The following is a 16,194-nucleotide window of genomic DNA, read 5'->3' as shown; positions in this document are numbered from 1 at the left end:
AAAGACCATTCTGGAGTTTTGCTGAGAAATCAATGAGTTATAAACATTAACATCATAAATCATTTTAAAGACTTGCCATTCTGGACTTCTGTAATTTCTATTTTATAAGCCAGCGCTTGACAGTTCTGACTCATCACCCAGGGCACAAATGGTTTCCTTAGCAACCTTGCAAAAGATAGTACTTGAAACTTCTTTCTTTATCCATCAAAAACCAAAGAGGTATATTAAAATTTTTAACTACCAGTTTCAAAACAAAAATTATTTCAGATTTTTCCTTTGAGGTTAGAGGAAAATAAAACCTGCCCTGAAAGGAATCTTTCCACCAATTCTTAGTTTAACATTTTTGGAAAGGAGCAAGCTCAGAGCTTTCATCCTTTTGATTTACTCATGCAGTGGAAATAATTGAAAGCAAATGTCTGTCTTGCCCTTATTCAGGCCTTGGCTTTTATTTCCAAAGTGAATTACTTTAACATTCCTTTTTGAAATAGGAATGCACATTCTTTATGTTGTGACTATATTACCGTGAGACCCTCTGCAAAGAAAATGCTTCTGCTGGCTAAACTATTATGGTGAAAAGGCTGGAAGCAGGAGCTGGAAATACGCTCTGTTTTCTCTCTCGTTTCATCCTTTTTGGTTTGGTTTCAGATGAGTTCAGCTAAGTAGCTCTGTGTGTCTTGTGAGACTCATCATCTGAATGGCCGTGCCTCTGCTGTGTCAGTAAGGCTGACATGCCCTTGCGAGGTCTTCCAGGCCATGCCTGGCTCAAGGCTCCGAGCCACTGCATCAGGCTTCAGGGTACAAGGAGTAGCTTGCTTCGGGCTGTGATACTTGGAAACCACTCACGCCACATTGGCTTTCTCACATAGCAAGTGCTACCAGTGAGCCATCATGAATAGCAAATGACGGGGTTATTCCCCGGCTCGTTTGCCAGCAGAGTGAGATATCTGCTGCAGGACGTGGCAGGGCTCTGCTGGGCAGGCTGGAGCTGAGAGGTGGGTGGCTGCAGGGCCCCGCGCAGCTGCTGTGGAACTCGTATCTCAAGGAAAAGGGCAGAGCTATTAACGTTGTATGAACCCTCATTGGCAGGCAGAGCTGGGATCACTGTATTCTCCCCGAGGGCTGCATGAGTCTGGCAAGTGAACAGACAGTAAGTAGTGCAAACTGAGAGCCTTGCTCTCTAGCCAGTACTCTCAGATACAGACCAAAGGAAGAGGCTTCATGCGGCTCTAGTGTTTAGGAAGAGCCGATACTCGCTTATTGCAAGTGCGGGTAACCCGTTTCACTGAGAGCCAGGAGGAGTGAAAAGAGTGAGGAGGGGAAGGAGACGGACCTGAAGCAAGACGCCCCCTCTCTAGGCCTTGCTTCTCAGCTTTGAAACAAAAGACCAGACTAGATCAATGGTGCCCAAATGATTTTAAAGTTCAGGAACCCTTTTCTTCCTAATACAGTTAGTTACACATGGCAGCCCAGCATGTAGAACTAAGAAAGCAGAACTTCTCCAAGGGGAGGGGTGGGGTGCCTTGGGCTCTTGGGTCCCACCTGAACATCTCCTCTCCCCAGGCAGTGATGCTGGGAGGAACCCTTAGGGCTCCTTGGAACACGGTTGAGATCCCCCTTCCTGGTGCTCTCTAAAATCCCTTCCAAGTCTGCCACCCATCGTATTGTGGTTCTTTCCCAGGGTGTGGCAGCACAGGGCAGCACCACTCAGCGATCTCAGGTATGACCTGCAAGGAAGACAGAGGGTGCCCTAGGGGACTGGATAGGTGCACATACCTTTAAGACTGGAGTTGAAGAGGGCTGCGGTCAGGAGCCGTCCCAACGTGCTTGGCCCAGGCTAGGTCCTACTATTTTTTAACGGATAGAAAGCATCTAGGTAGATTGCTTCCTTCCTTCTCCTCCCCTGCCTCCCTTTAGTGCAGGATGTTATAACTGAATAAATCTCACTGCTCAAAGGATCTCTTCAAGGTAGCTGTTTACTACCTTGAAGTATATTAACATTTCCCAAAGAGGCTGAAACTAGAACTGGTGGAAAATCTCTCTCCTGTAAAACCATCAGGGTGGGGATAGTCACTGGAAAAGGAAGTCCCTTTGCCAAACCCAGATGTGCTAGAAATGATTGAGAGCAGTTTTTGAATAGAGAGATCTGAAATCTGGTCTAGTAGGCAGGAGCCTTATGTGACAGTCCTAGAACCTTGCAGGGGAGGGAGGTGACTTTTTTTGTGGTACGCGGGCCTCTCACTGTTGTGGCCTCTCCCGTTGCGGAGCACAGGCTCCGGACGCACAGGCTCAGCGGCCATGGCTCACGGGCCCAGCCGCTCCGCGGCACGTGGGATCCTCCCGGACCGGGGCACGAACCCGCGTCCCCTGCATCGGCAGGCGGACTCTCAACGACTGCGCCACCAGGGAAGCCCTTTTTTTTTTTTTTTTAATTTACAATTAGCAAGCCATTTAACCTCTCTAATGCCCACTCTTCCGTGTGAAGTGAGAAGGGAAATCATTTCCATACCAAGTCGCCTCCCACTTAAAGACTCACAAAGCATTTATCACAACAGCTTAGTTTTCAAGGTAAGCACGTATGTACTTTGGGCTTAACTCATTGTGAATTTTAAGAAGTGAACACAGTTGGCTACACCTGGGGCTCATTGACAATGCATTTGATTAGTAATTTTTTCATATTTATGCTGCAGCTGTGCATACCACACTGCGGGTAGCTTTGACTTGATCAACCCTTGGCTTGTTGGACCGGAAGCATGGTAGACCTCAGAACCCATGAATGAGTCTGAGCATCAGATCTGTTCTCAGCCTCCTAGATGGAGGCATTGCCATATCATTCTCTCTCTATCCCTTCAAAGTGTCATGGAAAGTTTCACAGTGGCTTCCTGCCAGCAGTGACTCAGCCCTCCTACTCACATCCTCACCTGTTCTCCAAATTGTTCTCCCTGCCAAGGTGAACCGTTAACTAAGAAGAACTAAATAAGGATAACTCTGTTTTTTGTTGGTGTTGTTTTTGTTTTGTTTTTTGCGGTACGCGGGGCTCTCACTGTTGTGGCCTCTCCCGTTGCGGAGCACAGGCTCCGGACACGCAGGCTCAGCGGCCATGGCTCACGGGCCCAGCCGCTCCACAGTATGTGGGATCTTCCCGGACCCGGGCACGAACCCGCATCCCCTGCATCGGCAGGCAGACTCTCAACCACTGCGCCACCAGGATAACTCTGTTAATGGACCGCATACTCTGTTGGCTTGCAGGATGCTGGATATTTCAATATCGTTAACGTGTCTGTTTTTTCTCCATGAATGGAATTCTCAAAAGCTTGCTATTTGTAGAAAAATCTCAAATAAAAATCAAATCTGGTCACAAAGGCAAAAGACATTAACAAGAGATACAGCTATTAGAGCTTTTGTCATTTATATATAACTGTATAAATACTTATCACTTATAAAGATGACTTCCCTATTTTTATTTCACGAATAGAAATCCATCTAAAAAAATAAATTATCTCCCAAGCTCATTAAATATAATATTAGTAGTTAATGCTTTCAAAAGCCACCTATTATTTGGGTGAATATATTGTGATGATCAAAGGCTCTTGTTGCCTGGCAAACATGCAATCGCTTGACAAGCTTCTGAGGATACCTTCCCGGCACCATGGCTGTTTCGCTGGGGACCGTAACATTATTTCATAACACCACTGATAACGTACTGTTGTGCTCAGTCCAGTGTTTCATGGAATCCTCATAATAATCCTGAGAGGTGAACCCCATTTCATAGACGAGGAACTGGGCTCAGAGCAATAACATGATTTGGTCAAAGACACGGGATTCAAATAAAACCCATATTTGTCTGATCCTAAAGTCTTGTTAACCATGACACGATAGTGATGAATCTGCTTAATCCCACATCTGGATTTTGTACTGAGCACTGATCAGCTGCAGCCAGCATGCTGGGCTGTGAGGATGCGGCGCCCGGAACTCCTGTTTTAGCCCTTAAGGATGTAGACAATGATGGTGGACCTTGAGGCTTCCCTGTTGGGCTCCAGGATCTGAAAGGTTGTGTCTACCAGAGTGATTTTGTTAACGCACCCATCCTCCGCCCCCGGTCTTGGGTGTGTGACCCAGAAGATTGACTTTCTGTTGTCTTGACTCTGTTTTTCAGTTCCACGCGCTCTCCTCTCCTCAGTCTCCCTTTCCCACCACTCCCACCTCAAGGCGGGCCTTGCACAGAACGCTGTCCGATGAGAGTATTTACAGCGGCCAGAGGGAGCACTTTTTCACCTCAAGGGCTTCGCTTCTGGACCAAGCCCTGCCCAACGATGTCCTCTTCAGTAGCACCTACCCTTCTCTCCCCAAGTCTCTTCCATTGCGGAGGCCTTCTTACACCTTGGGAATGAAGTCGTTGCACGGTAAGTGTGTCTTCAGCTGCAGCTGAACAGCCCTGCTGATGATGGCCAGTGTCCGCAGACACTTGCCACTCGGTTTGCTCAAGAATGAGAATTACAGGAAGTCCTGCTTGCTTGCTCCAATTATCTGGGCTCACCACCCCTCCCTCATTCAGCCTCTCACCTGGAATCCCAGACCACAGGCATTGAGCCTCACCAGACCGCAAGAGTCATCTAGGATGCTTGGTTTATTTTTTTCCAGTTGAGGTGTAATTGACATATAACATTATATTAGTTTCAGATTAAGATTTACTTTTGTAGCAGCTTTCAAATATGCAGTACAGTATTAACAATAGTCGCCATGCTGTATATCCCCATGACTCATTTATTTTATAACTGGAAATTTGTACCTTTGACTCCCTCCAGCATCTTTCACTACCCCCACCCTACTTCTGGCAACCACCAGTCTGTTATCTGTATCTATGAGCTCAATTTTTTTTTTTTTTAGATTTCACATATAAGTGAGATGGATCATACAGTATTTGTCTTTCTCTCACATTTTTCAATTAGCACAGTGCCCTCAAGGTCCAGCCATGTTGTTGCAAATGGCAACATTTCATTCTTTTTTAAATTAATTTATATTGGAGCATAGTTAATTTACAATGTTGGGTTAGTTTCTGCTGTACAGCAAAGTGAATCAGTTCTACATATACATGTATCCACTCTTTTTTAGATTATTTTCCCATATAGGTCATTACAGAGTATTGGATAGAGTTCCCCGTGCTATACAATAGGTTCTTAGTAGTTATCTGTTTTATATATAGTAGTATGTATATGTCAATCCCAATCTCCCAATTTATCCCTCTTCCTCCTTTTCCCCCTGGTAATCATAAGTTTGTTTTCTACATCTATGACTCTAAATTTTCATTCCTTTCTTATGGCAGAGTAATATTCCATTGTGTGTGTGTCCACATTTTCTTTATCCATTCGTCCATCAGTGGACACTAAGGTGGCTTCCATGTCTTGGCTATTGTAAATATGCTGCAGTGAACATGGGGGTGCACATATCTTTTTGAGTTAGTGTTTTCTATTTCCTTGGTTAAATACCCAGAAGTAGAATTGGTGGATCATATGGTAATTCTATTTTTAATTTTTTGAGGACCCTCCATACTGTTTTCCATAGTGGTTGCACCAATTTACATTCCCATGAACAGTGCACAAGGGCTCCCTTTTCTCTACATTCTTACCAACAATTGTTATTTGTTGTCTTTTTGATAATAGCCATTCAACAGTTATGAGATAACATCTCAATAGGTTTCGATTTGCATTTCCTGGATGATGAGTGATGTTGACCATCTTTTCATATACCTGTTGGCCATCTGTATGTCTTCTTTGGGAACACGTCTATTCAAATCTTCTACCCATTTTTTACTCGGATTGTTTGCTTTTTTGCTATTGAGTTGTATGAGTTCTTTACATACTTTGGATATTAACCCCTTATCAGATATGTGATTTGCAAATATCTTCTCCCATTCGGTAGGTAGCCTTTTCATTTTTTTGATGGCTTCCTTTGCTGCACAGAAGCTTTCTAGTTTGATGTAGTACCACTTGTTTATTTTTCCTTTTGTTGCTTTTGGTGTCAGAACCAAAAAATCTTCACCGAGACTTATGTCAAGGAGCTTACCATGTATGTTTTCTTCTAGGATTTTTATGGTTTCAGGTGTTACACTCAAGTCTTTAATACATTATGAGTTAACTTTTGCATATGGTGTAAAATAGTGGTCCACATTCATTCTTTTGCATGTAGCTGTCCAGTTTTCCCAACACCATTTATTAAAAAGATTGTCCTTTCCCCATTGTATATTCTTTCCTCCTTTGTCATAAATTTATTGATCATATATGTGTGGGTTTATTTCTGGGCTCTCTATTCTGTTCCATTGATCTATGTGTCTATTTTTATGCCAATACCATACTGTTTTATTGTACCTCTGTAATAAAATTTGAAATCAGGAAGCATGATGCCTCCAGTTTTTTGGTTCTTCTCAACACTGATTTGGCTATTCAGGGTCTCTTGTGGTTCCATACAAATGTTAGGATTGTTTATTCTATTTCTGTAAAATATGCCATGGGAATTTTGATAGGGATTGCTTTGAATATGTTGATGGCTTCGGTGGTATGGACATTTTAACAGTATTCTTCTAATCCGTGAGCACTGAATGTCTTCATTTATTTGTGTCTTCGTCAGTTTTTTCATTAATGTCTTGTATTTTTCAGTGTACAGGTCTTTTACCTCCTTGGTTAAATTTATTCCTAGGTGTTTTATTCTTTTTTGTATATGGGATTTTCTTAATATATCCTTTTGATAGCTTGTTGTTAGTGAATAGAAACAACAGGTTTTTTTGTATTGATGGTGTGTCTTACAACTTTCCTGAATTCTTTGATTAGTTCTAATAGTTTTTTGGTGGAGTCTTTAAGGTTTTCTGTATATGACATGTTATCTGCAAATAGTGACAGTTTTACTCCTTTTCTGATTTGGATGCCTTTTATTTATTTTTCTTGCCTAACTGCTCTGGGTAGGACTTCCAATACTTTGTTGAACAAAAGTGGTGAGAGTGGGCATCCTGTCTTGTTCCTGACCTTAGAGCTTTCAGCTTTTCAAAGTTGAGTATGGCATCGCCTGTGGGCTTGTGATATATGGTTTTTATTATGATGAGGTATGTTCCCTCAATACTCACTTTGTTCAGAGTTTTTATCATAAATGGATGTTGAAAATGTAAAATGGTTTTTCTGCGTTTATTGAGATGATTATATGATTTTTATATTTCATTTTGTTAATGTGGTTTTTCACATTGATGAACCATCCTTACATCCCTGGAATGAAACCCACTTGAACATGGTATATGATCCTCTTAACATATTGTTGAATTAGGTTTGCTAATATTTTGTTGAGGGGTTTTGCATCCATGTTTTTAGGGATATTGGCCTATAATTTTCTTTTCTTGTGGCATCCTTGTCTGGTTTCCATATCAGGGTTATGCTGGCCTTGTAAAATGTGTTTGGAAGGGTTCCCTCCTCTTCTATTTTTCTGGAAGAGTTTGAGAAGGAATGGTATTAAATCTCCTTTGAATGTTTGGTAGAATTCATCAGTAAAGCTGTCTGAGTCCTGACTTCCATTGTTGGGAGATTTATGATTACTGATTCCATCTCCTTACTAGTAATTTGTCTGTTCAGATCTTCTGTTTCTTCATGATTCAGTCTTGGTAGTTGTGTGTTCCATTTCTTTGAAGTTGTCCAGTTTGTTGGCATATGACTGTTTATAGTATCTTATGATCCCTTGTATTTCTGTGGTATCAGATGTAACATCTCCTCTTTGATTTCTGATTTTGAGTCCTCTCTTTTTTTCCTGAGTGTAGCGAAAGGTTTATCAATTTCGTTTATTTTTTTTTTTCAAAGAACCAGCTCTTAGTTTCATTGACCTTTTCTGTTCTCTTTTTAGTCTTTCATTTATTTTGCTCTGATCTTTGTTATTTCCTTCCTTCTACTAATTGTGGGCTTCAATTCTTCTTTTCCTAGTTTCTTGAGAGGTAAAATTTGGTTTTTTGAGACCATTCTCATTCCTTGATGTAGGCATTTATTGTTATGAACTTCCCTCTTAGAATTGCTTTTGCTGCATCCCATAATTTGGTATGTTGTATTTCCATTTTCAATTGTCTCAAAGTATTTTTTAAGTTTCTCTTGCTTTCTTCTTAGATCCATCGGTTGTTCAGTAGCATGTTGTTTGTTTAATCTCTACCTATTTGTGAATTTTCCAGTTTTCTCCTGTAATCAATTTCTGGTACATACCACTGTGGTCAGAAGAGATGTTTGATATGGTTTTAATCTTTTTAAATTTAGTTAAGACTTGCTGTGGCCTAACATATGGTCTATCCTGGAGAATATCTCATATGCACCTGAGAAGAATGTGCATTCTTTTGCTTTTGAATGGAATGTTCTGTATTTCTGTTAAGACCATCAGTCTAACATGTCATTTAAGGCCAATGTTTCTTTATTGTTTTTTTGTCTGGGTGATCTATCATTTGTTGAAAGTGATGTATTAAAGTCCCCTGTTGTTGTTGTATTCCTGTCTATTCTCCCTTGAGGTCTATTAATATTTGCTTTATATAATTAGGTGCTCCTAGGTTATGTGCACAAATATTTACAAATGTTATATTCTGTTGTTGAATAACCACTTTAGTATTATGTCATGATCTTTGTCTCTTACTACAGTCTTTGTCTTAAAGTCTATTTCATCTGATGTAAGTATAGCTACCCCAGCTTTCTTCTGGTTTCCTTCTGCATGGAATATCTTTTTCCATCCCTTTGTGTGTGTCCTTACATGTGAAGTGAATCTCTTGAAGCAACAATTAGATATATATTTTTTATCCAATCACTCTGTATCTTTTAATTGAAGAATTTAGTTTGTTTACATTTAAAGTAATTATCGGTAACTATGTACTTGTACCATTTTGTTGTTTTCTGGATGCCTGTAGTTCCTCTGATCCTTTCTTCTTCTTTACTGTCTTCCTTTGTGGTTTGATGACTTTCTTTAGTGGCATGCTTTGGTTTCTTTATCTTTTTTGTATATACTATAGAGTTTTGGTTTGTGGTTACCATGAGGCTTACTTAAAACAACTTATAACAGTCTGTTTTAAGTTGAGAACAACTTAAATTTGAACACATTCTAAAGCTCTAACTTTTACTCCCCACTCCATTTCATGTTTTTATGTAAAATTTACATCTTTTTATCTTGCATATCCCTTAATTTATTACAGTTATAGTTATTTTTACTACTTTTGTCTTTTAACCTTCATACTAGCTTTACAAGTGGTCAGTTGACCACCTTTAGTATATATTTACCTTTTCCAGTGAGATACATACTTGAATATGTTTTCTTATTACTAATTAGCACTCTTTCTCTAAAGAAGTCCCTTTATTCTTGTAAGACCAGTGTAATAATGAACTTCCTTAGCTTTTGCTTATCTGAAAAACTCTTATTTCTCCTTCAATTCTGAATTGACAGCTTTGCCAGGTAGAGTATTCTTTGTTGGCAGTTTTTTCCTTTCAGCACTTTGAATATATCATGCGGCTCCCCTCTGGCTTGCAAAGTTCCTCCTGAAAAATGTGCTGATAGTCTAACGGGGGGGTTCCCTTCTGTGTAACAAGTTGTTCTTTTCTTCCTGCTTTTAAGATTCTCTCCTTCTCTTTTTTTTTTATTAATTTATTTATTTATTTTTGGTTAGGTTGGGTTTTTCTTGCTGCGTGCAGGCTTTCTCTAGTTGCGGTGCACAGGCTTCTCATTGTGGTGGCTTCTCTTGCTGCAGAGCACGGCCTCTAGGCACACGGGCTTCAGTGGTTGTGGCTCGCAGGCTCAGTAGTTGTGGCACACGGGCTTAGTTGCTCCGCGACATGTGGGATCTTCCCAGACCAGGGCTCGAACCCGTGTCCCCTGCATTGACAGGCAGATTCTTAACCACTGCACCACCAGGGAAGTCCCTCTCCTTCTCTTTAACTGTTGGCATTTTAATTATGTGTTTTGGTGTGGTTTTCTTCGGGTTCATCTTTTTTGGAACTCTCTGGACTTCATGGATCTAGATATCTGTTTCCTTCCCTTGGTTAGGGAAGTTTTCAGCCATTATTTCTTCAAATAAGTTTTCTGCCCTTTCTCTCTTCTCCTCCTGGGACCCCTATAATGTGAATGTTGGTACTCTTGATGTTTCTTCCCTGTTTTTCATTCTTTTTTCTTTTTGCCTCTCTGATTGACTGAATTCTCTACCCTATGTTAGACTTCACCAATCCTTTCTTCTGCTTCATCTAGTCTGCTGTTGAGCCCCTCTAGTGTATTTTTCAGTTCAGTTACTGTATTCTTCAGCTCTGTGACTTCTCTTTGGTACTCTCTGTTACGTTCTGTGTCTTTGTGGAAGTTCTCACCGTGTTCATCCTTTCTTGTCTCAAGCTTCGTGAACATCTTTATGGCCATCATTTTTAACTCTTTATCTGGTAAGTTACTTATCTTCATTTCATTGAGAATTTTTCCTGAGATTTTTCTTGTGTTTTTCATTTGGAACATTTTCCTTTGTTTCACATCTTCCTCGATGCTGTGTTTGTTTCTACGTATTAGGCAGAACAGCCACCTCTCCCAGCTTTGATGGCGTGGCCTCATGTAGAGGATGAACCGTGTCTTCCTACCCTGCCCTAGCTCTTGGTTGTCTCTCAAACTTTTGTGATTGTCCAAGCAGCCTAGTTTATTTTTAAGAGCCTCCGGTAGCTGAGGGTGTGACAAGACCTGTCAGTGTCTCCAAGGGATGGATCTCAGTCATCACTTAGATTCAGTCATCACTTAGGTCTCAGTCATCACTTAGATTGGAAACCGGAATCTCAGGCAGCAGCTTTTAAAGTATGCACGTATGTACAGTCCTATGGGACCACAAGTATAAGCACCCCACCACCACCACCACCACCAGGGACCTGGAGGTGTCTGCCGGGTGGCAGTCATAAGTACTGGGACACCACATGTATGTATAAGCGCCTTTCTGGAGATGCCTATGAGCTGGAGTGAGGCAGATGGAGGACACAAAGATTGCGTCCACAGGCCTCTGTTCCCTGAGAGCATCTCGTAGGCCTCTAAATGTGCCAGAACAGAAGGCTATGCCTGTGGCCAAAGCTCCAGGACTAGCGAATAGGACTCTTTCACAGAAAGACTGGGGTGTGTTTCAGTCTGCTGCCTGGCAGTGCCCTGGGGGGGTGGTAGCCTGCCAAGAGCTGCCTCTTCAGGTGTTAGAGTCCCATGGGACCCAGAAACATGAGCTCCTCTTGGGCTCCAGAGCCCAAGGGGCAGCCACTGTGCAGCAGCCACAAAACTGGGGCTCCTGATGTGGTAAAAGCTCTCCCTTGGGCTGCTTGTTCAAAATAGAGATTTGCAGACCTCACCCAAGACCTGCTGAATTTGAATACAAAAGTCTGGTTTGTATTGTGTTTTTTACCAAACATCCCAGCTGCTGTTAGGATTGGGCACATTTGGCTAACACCAGATTAGTTATTTCTTAGAGAATGTTATCCACTGGCTTCCCTGAGCCACAGCATTGTTCTGTCTTTCCCAGCTATGAGAATATTAGCTGTGGTGTCGGCCAGTCACTCGTTGACTCATTCATTCATTGAGTGAGTGAGTATTATTTAGGAAAAGGCTTATTGATGCCGGGCACCTCCGTATTCTTCCCTTTGATTCATAAATGCCTTGTTCCTCCATCACCTTACTTGATCCCAGTTTTATTAAGGGCCATATTCAGGGACCAAAAAAAAATTGCTTTTTTTCTTTCTCCTCTGTCCAGCTGCATTCCAGGGTTCTGCAGCTACCCTCCCACTGTTGCCCAGCACAGCAGATACCTATTATGGAAGCTGTCTGCCTGCTTATCATGCAGGTGGCTGTAACCCCACCTCCCTTCTGCCCTTTTTCCTTCAGGGAACTCTGCCGCTTTATCTCTCTCTATGTCCATTTATACCCAATTTCTTTTCCTTCTGCTGCTTCTCTGAAGCAGTGTTTTCTTTAAATCTCCTGCCTTCCTAGTTTGCTTTCTCCCGGCATCTTTTCTGAGCTTTCAACCCACTCCCATGACTGTTCCTCCATCATCTCCATCCTGCTTCCTACACAGTTCCCTTCTCCCCTTCTCCCCTGTGGCAGACATCACTCAAGAATCACATCAGCTTCCCCCTCCTCCCTCTTTATAAGAGGTCCAACTGTGGCTTGAACCTGATTTCTCTTTGCCCTGAAAGGTCACTGTCTATGAACCAAAGCTGACACATGAAATGACCACGTTTTACCATCTGGACTCTAGAAACCACCTCCCAGTTGTGCCCTAAATAGTAGCCTTTTTTCCTCCCCTTCTTTCCCTGCATTGGGACCACTCTCCCTGCACTCCATTCCTCTTACAAGTACTTCCTGCCTACCTTGAATGTTTCTTTCACTTCCCCATTTTTTTTAACCTTTATAGGGATAAAAATAAACCCTCTGTGAAAGCCTGTCTGCATGTGTCATGTCACAGTAGGCCCTGCCTTCTGGAAGCTCACATACTAAGAGAACAGCCTGGAAATCTGCCCCCCTCACACCTTCCCTGTGAAGCCTGTGGCTGAAGGCCTGGCACTGAGGGAGGGAAGGAGCGGGCCACCCTCTCCCAGCTCCTTCCATCACCTCTTCTTGCTTTCCTAAAAATCAGGCAGCAGCCACAGTGATCCCACGCCCTAAACTGAGCAGTCCTTGGGGGGCTGATCCCTACGCCTTGGCCTCGTTGGTGTGACCACCACTGAGATACTGAGATGTGTTTGGGGAATGGGCGACTTCTTTTTTTCCAAGTGGAAATTTGGGCCCCAGAGATAAAAGGGCAGAAGGGTGGTTGTGTGTAACACACAAAATTGTCTGTTCCAAAGAATCTGAAAACGAAAAAAATATATATATGTACTGAATCACTTTGCTGTACATCAGAAACTAACCCAACATTGTAAATCATTCCAACTACTTACCCTTGGTGGGAGCATGTTTAAATACAACTGAGCCTTTAATATCAGGCCACATTTGTTGATGTCCATTTACTCATAATTTTGCTAATGTTAAGCACATTAATAACTAGTAACTGCACTTCAGACCAGTTCTTTACGTAATTTGAAAGGGAAAGCAAGCACTAAATGTTCTCTGGTTTATAGGCTATCATAATTGACAAAACTTTTTAATTCACAGTTATTTCCAGGGTCGCTTAGAGATTTTAACTGAGAAGTTCACTTTCAGCTTTGTGTTTGCATGAGTTTTAGGGTTACAGTCACATTGTGCGGGTGACCCCTCTCATGGAGACACATGCTCTGCTCTCGTTTCTGCCCCAGCTGCTGCCCCATCGAGAGCATCTTCGTTTCCTGAGCTACGTTTCCCTCTCTCCTCCACCTATATGAACCTGAGCGGTAGCAGCACGCCCTCCACTGCACAGAGGGGCTCATTTCACCCATTCCTCCCGTCCCCAGGATAAGCAGAGATGAGCTGTTACTGTAGTTTAATATTTGTATTTTTAAAAATTGTCACCTTAGAAGGGGCTTGGGATGTTGGGCTGCTGTAAATCGAAAACTGTACAGGTTTCTGGTAATTGACTATATTGCTGAACTGAATGAAGAAGCATTTTCAGAACTCTAATGGAAAACTGATGAATTCATAAGAGTGCTAACAAAAGATCAAGATGAAAAAAAAATTAATCACATGGGACTGAGTGAACTGATGAGGATGATTATAATTTCTGTGACTTTCTGTTTGAATTAAAAAAAAAACAAAATGATCTTCCCAATGAACAAAGTTTACTACATCACTTCCCAGCTGAGTATCTCTCAGTGTCTTTTTGTCCTCACTGGAAGTATGGTTCTTGTTGTGCTGGTAAACGTTTAACAATCAGCTCCTGGAAGGAGGCACAGGCCCTGACCTGCAGCACTTGTCAGTTATTGTGGTGTAGATATACTCCTACCTCAGCTGATTTCAGGTTACCAAAGTGATGTCACTGAAAGCAGACTGGGAAGAGATGTATACAGATACACTTCTGTATAGAGTTTCCACCATATAGATACCACCACAACATAGAAAATAGCAAAAAAATGTAATCAACCAGTGATGAGTCTTGAGTACCATCTTTTTAAAATATGATTTATTTAGTCGTAAGTTTACATAATTGAATTTTTTTTAAGTTTTTTTGATGTGGACCATTTCTTTTTGTCTTTCTACATTTTTACACTTAAGATTATAACCCTATAAACTCATTTATCAACTATCTTCCTTTTCTATATTATTCTTGGCACTCAACTAAGACTGCCAAAGTCTATCGTACCTTGTATTTTTACATTCTCAAATAAGAACTTAAGATTATAAGATGTGCGTTAAAAAAACAAAAACAAAGAAAACTGATGCCAAGAGTTGCTTAGTGTGTCCTTGGGAAGGAGGAGGAGCCAACACCAGTTAACCTGTGTTAACTCTGCTGGGTGACCCAGCACTCACTGTCACGTGCTCTGATTTGGTTCTCACACCACCCTGGATACATCCAACTGCAGAAACCAGTGGGCCGTTCCTGGGATACAGAACAGACGTGGGCCAGGGATGCAGGGAGTCCACATGGAGGGCAGTCAGATCCCAGCTTCCAGTGCAGTTAAAAATAAGCTTTACTATCCCCTCAAACAAGCATCAGCAAGCCTCCCTGGCCTGGCTGCAAAACCCACCTCTCTTGAAGTAGGTCCCTTCACCCCAGCCTGAATCTCTCGACTCTGCGAGGAAACACGAGGAGCTGCCCTGGGTCCCACTGTAGACAAGCAGCTCCTGCCAAAGCAGACACATTGCCTCGGTGCAGGACTGACTTTTCCAAGACTCACCCCACTAGAAATGGGACAGTGGGAGGTTATACAAAAGTGAATTAAGGTTGGAGGAAGTCAGTTCCCAGTTCGACTCAGCTTTAGAGTGACCACTGACGGCCTGTTAGACTAGAAACTGATTCCAGGTAACAAATGACTGACAAATATATTGTAACAGAAAATGGGTAAAACTTCGAGTGGTTCTCCTGTGGGCATGAGAAGCAGCTTTTCCCTTGTCCCTTCCTGCAGGAGAGTTCTCGGCCTCGGACAGCTCCCTCAATGACATCCAGGAGACCCAAAGGCCGCCCATTCCCGACCCCGGCCTCATGCCCCTGCCCGACGCTGCTGCGGATCTGGATTGGTCCAACCTGGTGGACGCCGCCAAGGCATATGAGGGTGAGTCTACTGACGGTCCGGGCTGGGCCACACTGAGGTCCTGGGCAGTGTGAGTGCTCTGGACACACATCTTACCATCACAGCCAGAAACCAGCTGAGCTAACAGTCCTTGAGCACTTGGTAGGGGCCCCCACTGTCAGATTTAATCAGGTGGAACCCAGTGTTTCCTCTACATAGGAATTCGTCACACGGATGCCTCGCCTCCCTGTACCTGAGAAGGGCAGAGTGCAGGGGAATCCCAACTGTCACGTGAATGAAAACAGCACGTGTCCGGGAGAGTTTTTTATCACGTCGTGAAGACATCATTGCTCAACGCACAGTTGGATCTGTTAGGATGCTTGGCCTGCTTGGCCCGGCCCCAGGCTCCTTCCTCTGCTCTTCTCACTCATCTCTCGGGTGTGTGGTAGCAGATGTGCTTTCTGCCTGCTTCGTTCCTACGTCAACCTACTTGCTGTGTGCTTGCGTTAAGCCAGTGGTTCTTCAGTGCAGGCCCTTAGACTAGTGCTGACCTGCTCTGCTGAAATAGAAAAAAACTAAAAGTATTGCTGTGTGTGTTGACATGAGGTTGTCAGAGGTCTTTTTTTGATAGACTGACTCTGAGGTTGCCCTTCCCGATTTTTTGATGCTAAAATGGTCTTTGTAAAATGATGGTGCTAGCAGATGATTGGTTTTGAGGTTTTGTTTTATTGCCCTTACTTGGAAGGATTGAAAGTTGCTCTTCAGTCAAGCTCCAGTTTGGGGGAGCCAATTGCCTAGGCCATGGAATTCAGCAGTCAGACAACCACAGAGCAGTGAACAGTGAATCCCCATTTTAGCTGATGGCAATTCCCCAGGACTAACTTGATTGTCAGTTTCAATGTGTTGGTCACTCTCCTTCATATAAAATCACAGTTCTGTTTTTTGTTTTAATTTTTATTGGAGTCTAGTTGATTTACAGTGTTGTGTTAGTTTCAGGTATACAGCAAAGTGAATCAGTTCTACATATACATATACCCATTCTTTTTTTGATTCTTTTCCCATATAG

At 42.5% G+C, this 16,194-nt stretch overlaps 1 protein-coding gene across 20 annotated transcripts in view; it reads left to right on the top strand.

Moving 5' to 3' along the window:
- The window catches only part of SIPA1L1 (signal induced proliferation associated 1 like 1), a 503,209-nt gene that overhangs the window by 473,346 nt on the left and 13,669 nt on the right, over positions 1 to 16,194 (top strand). For all 20 annotated transcript variants that reach the window (XM_079911875.1, XM_079911870.1, XM_079911872.1 and 17 more), the window contains 2 exons: positions 4,154 to 4,400; positions 15,024 to 15,170. In XM_079911875.1, coding sequence (XP_079768001.1) covers positions 4,154 to 4,400; positions 15,024 to 15,170 — 394 coding nt within the window. The remainder of the gene's footprint in view (positions 1 to 4,153; positions 4,401 to 15,023; positions 15,171 to 16,194) is intronic.

The sequence above is a fragment of the Stenella coeruleoalba genome, assembly GCF_951394435.1.
Source record: "Stenella coeruleoalba genome assembly, chromosome: 2".
Classification (NCBI taxonomy): domain Eukaryota; kingdom Metazoa; phylum Chordata; class Mammalia; order Artiodactyla; family Delphinidae; genus Stenella; species Stenella coeruleoalba.
Note: the sequence above shows the minus strand (reverse complement) of the source record. Positions and strands in the feature narration are given on the sequence as shown.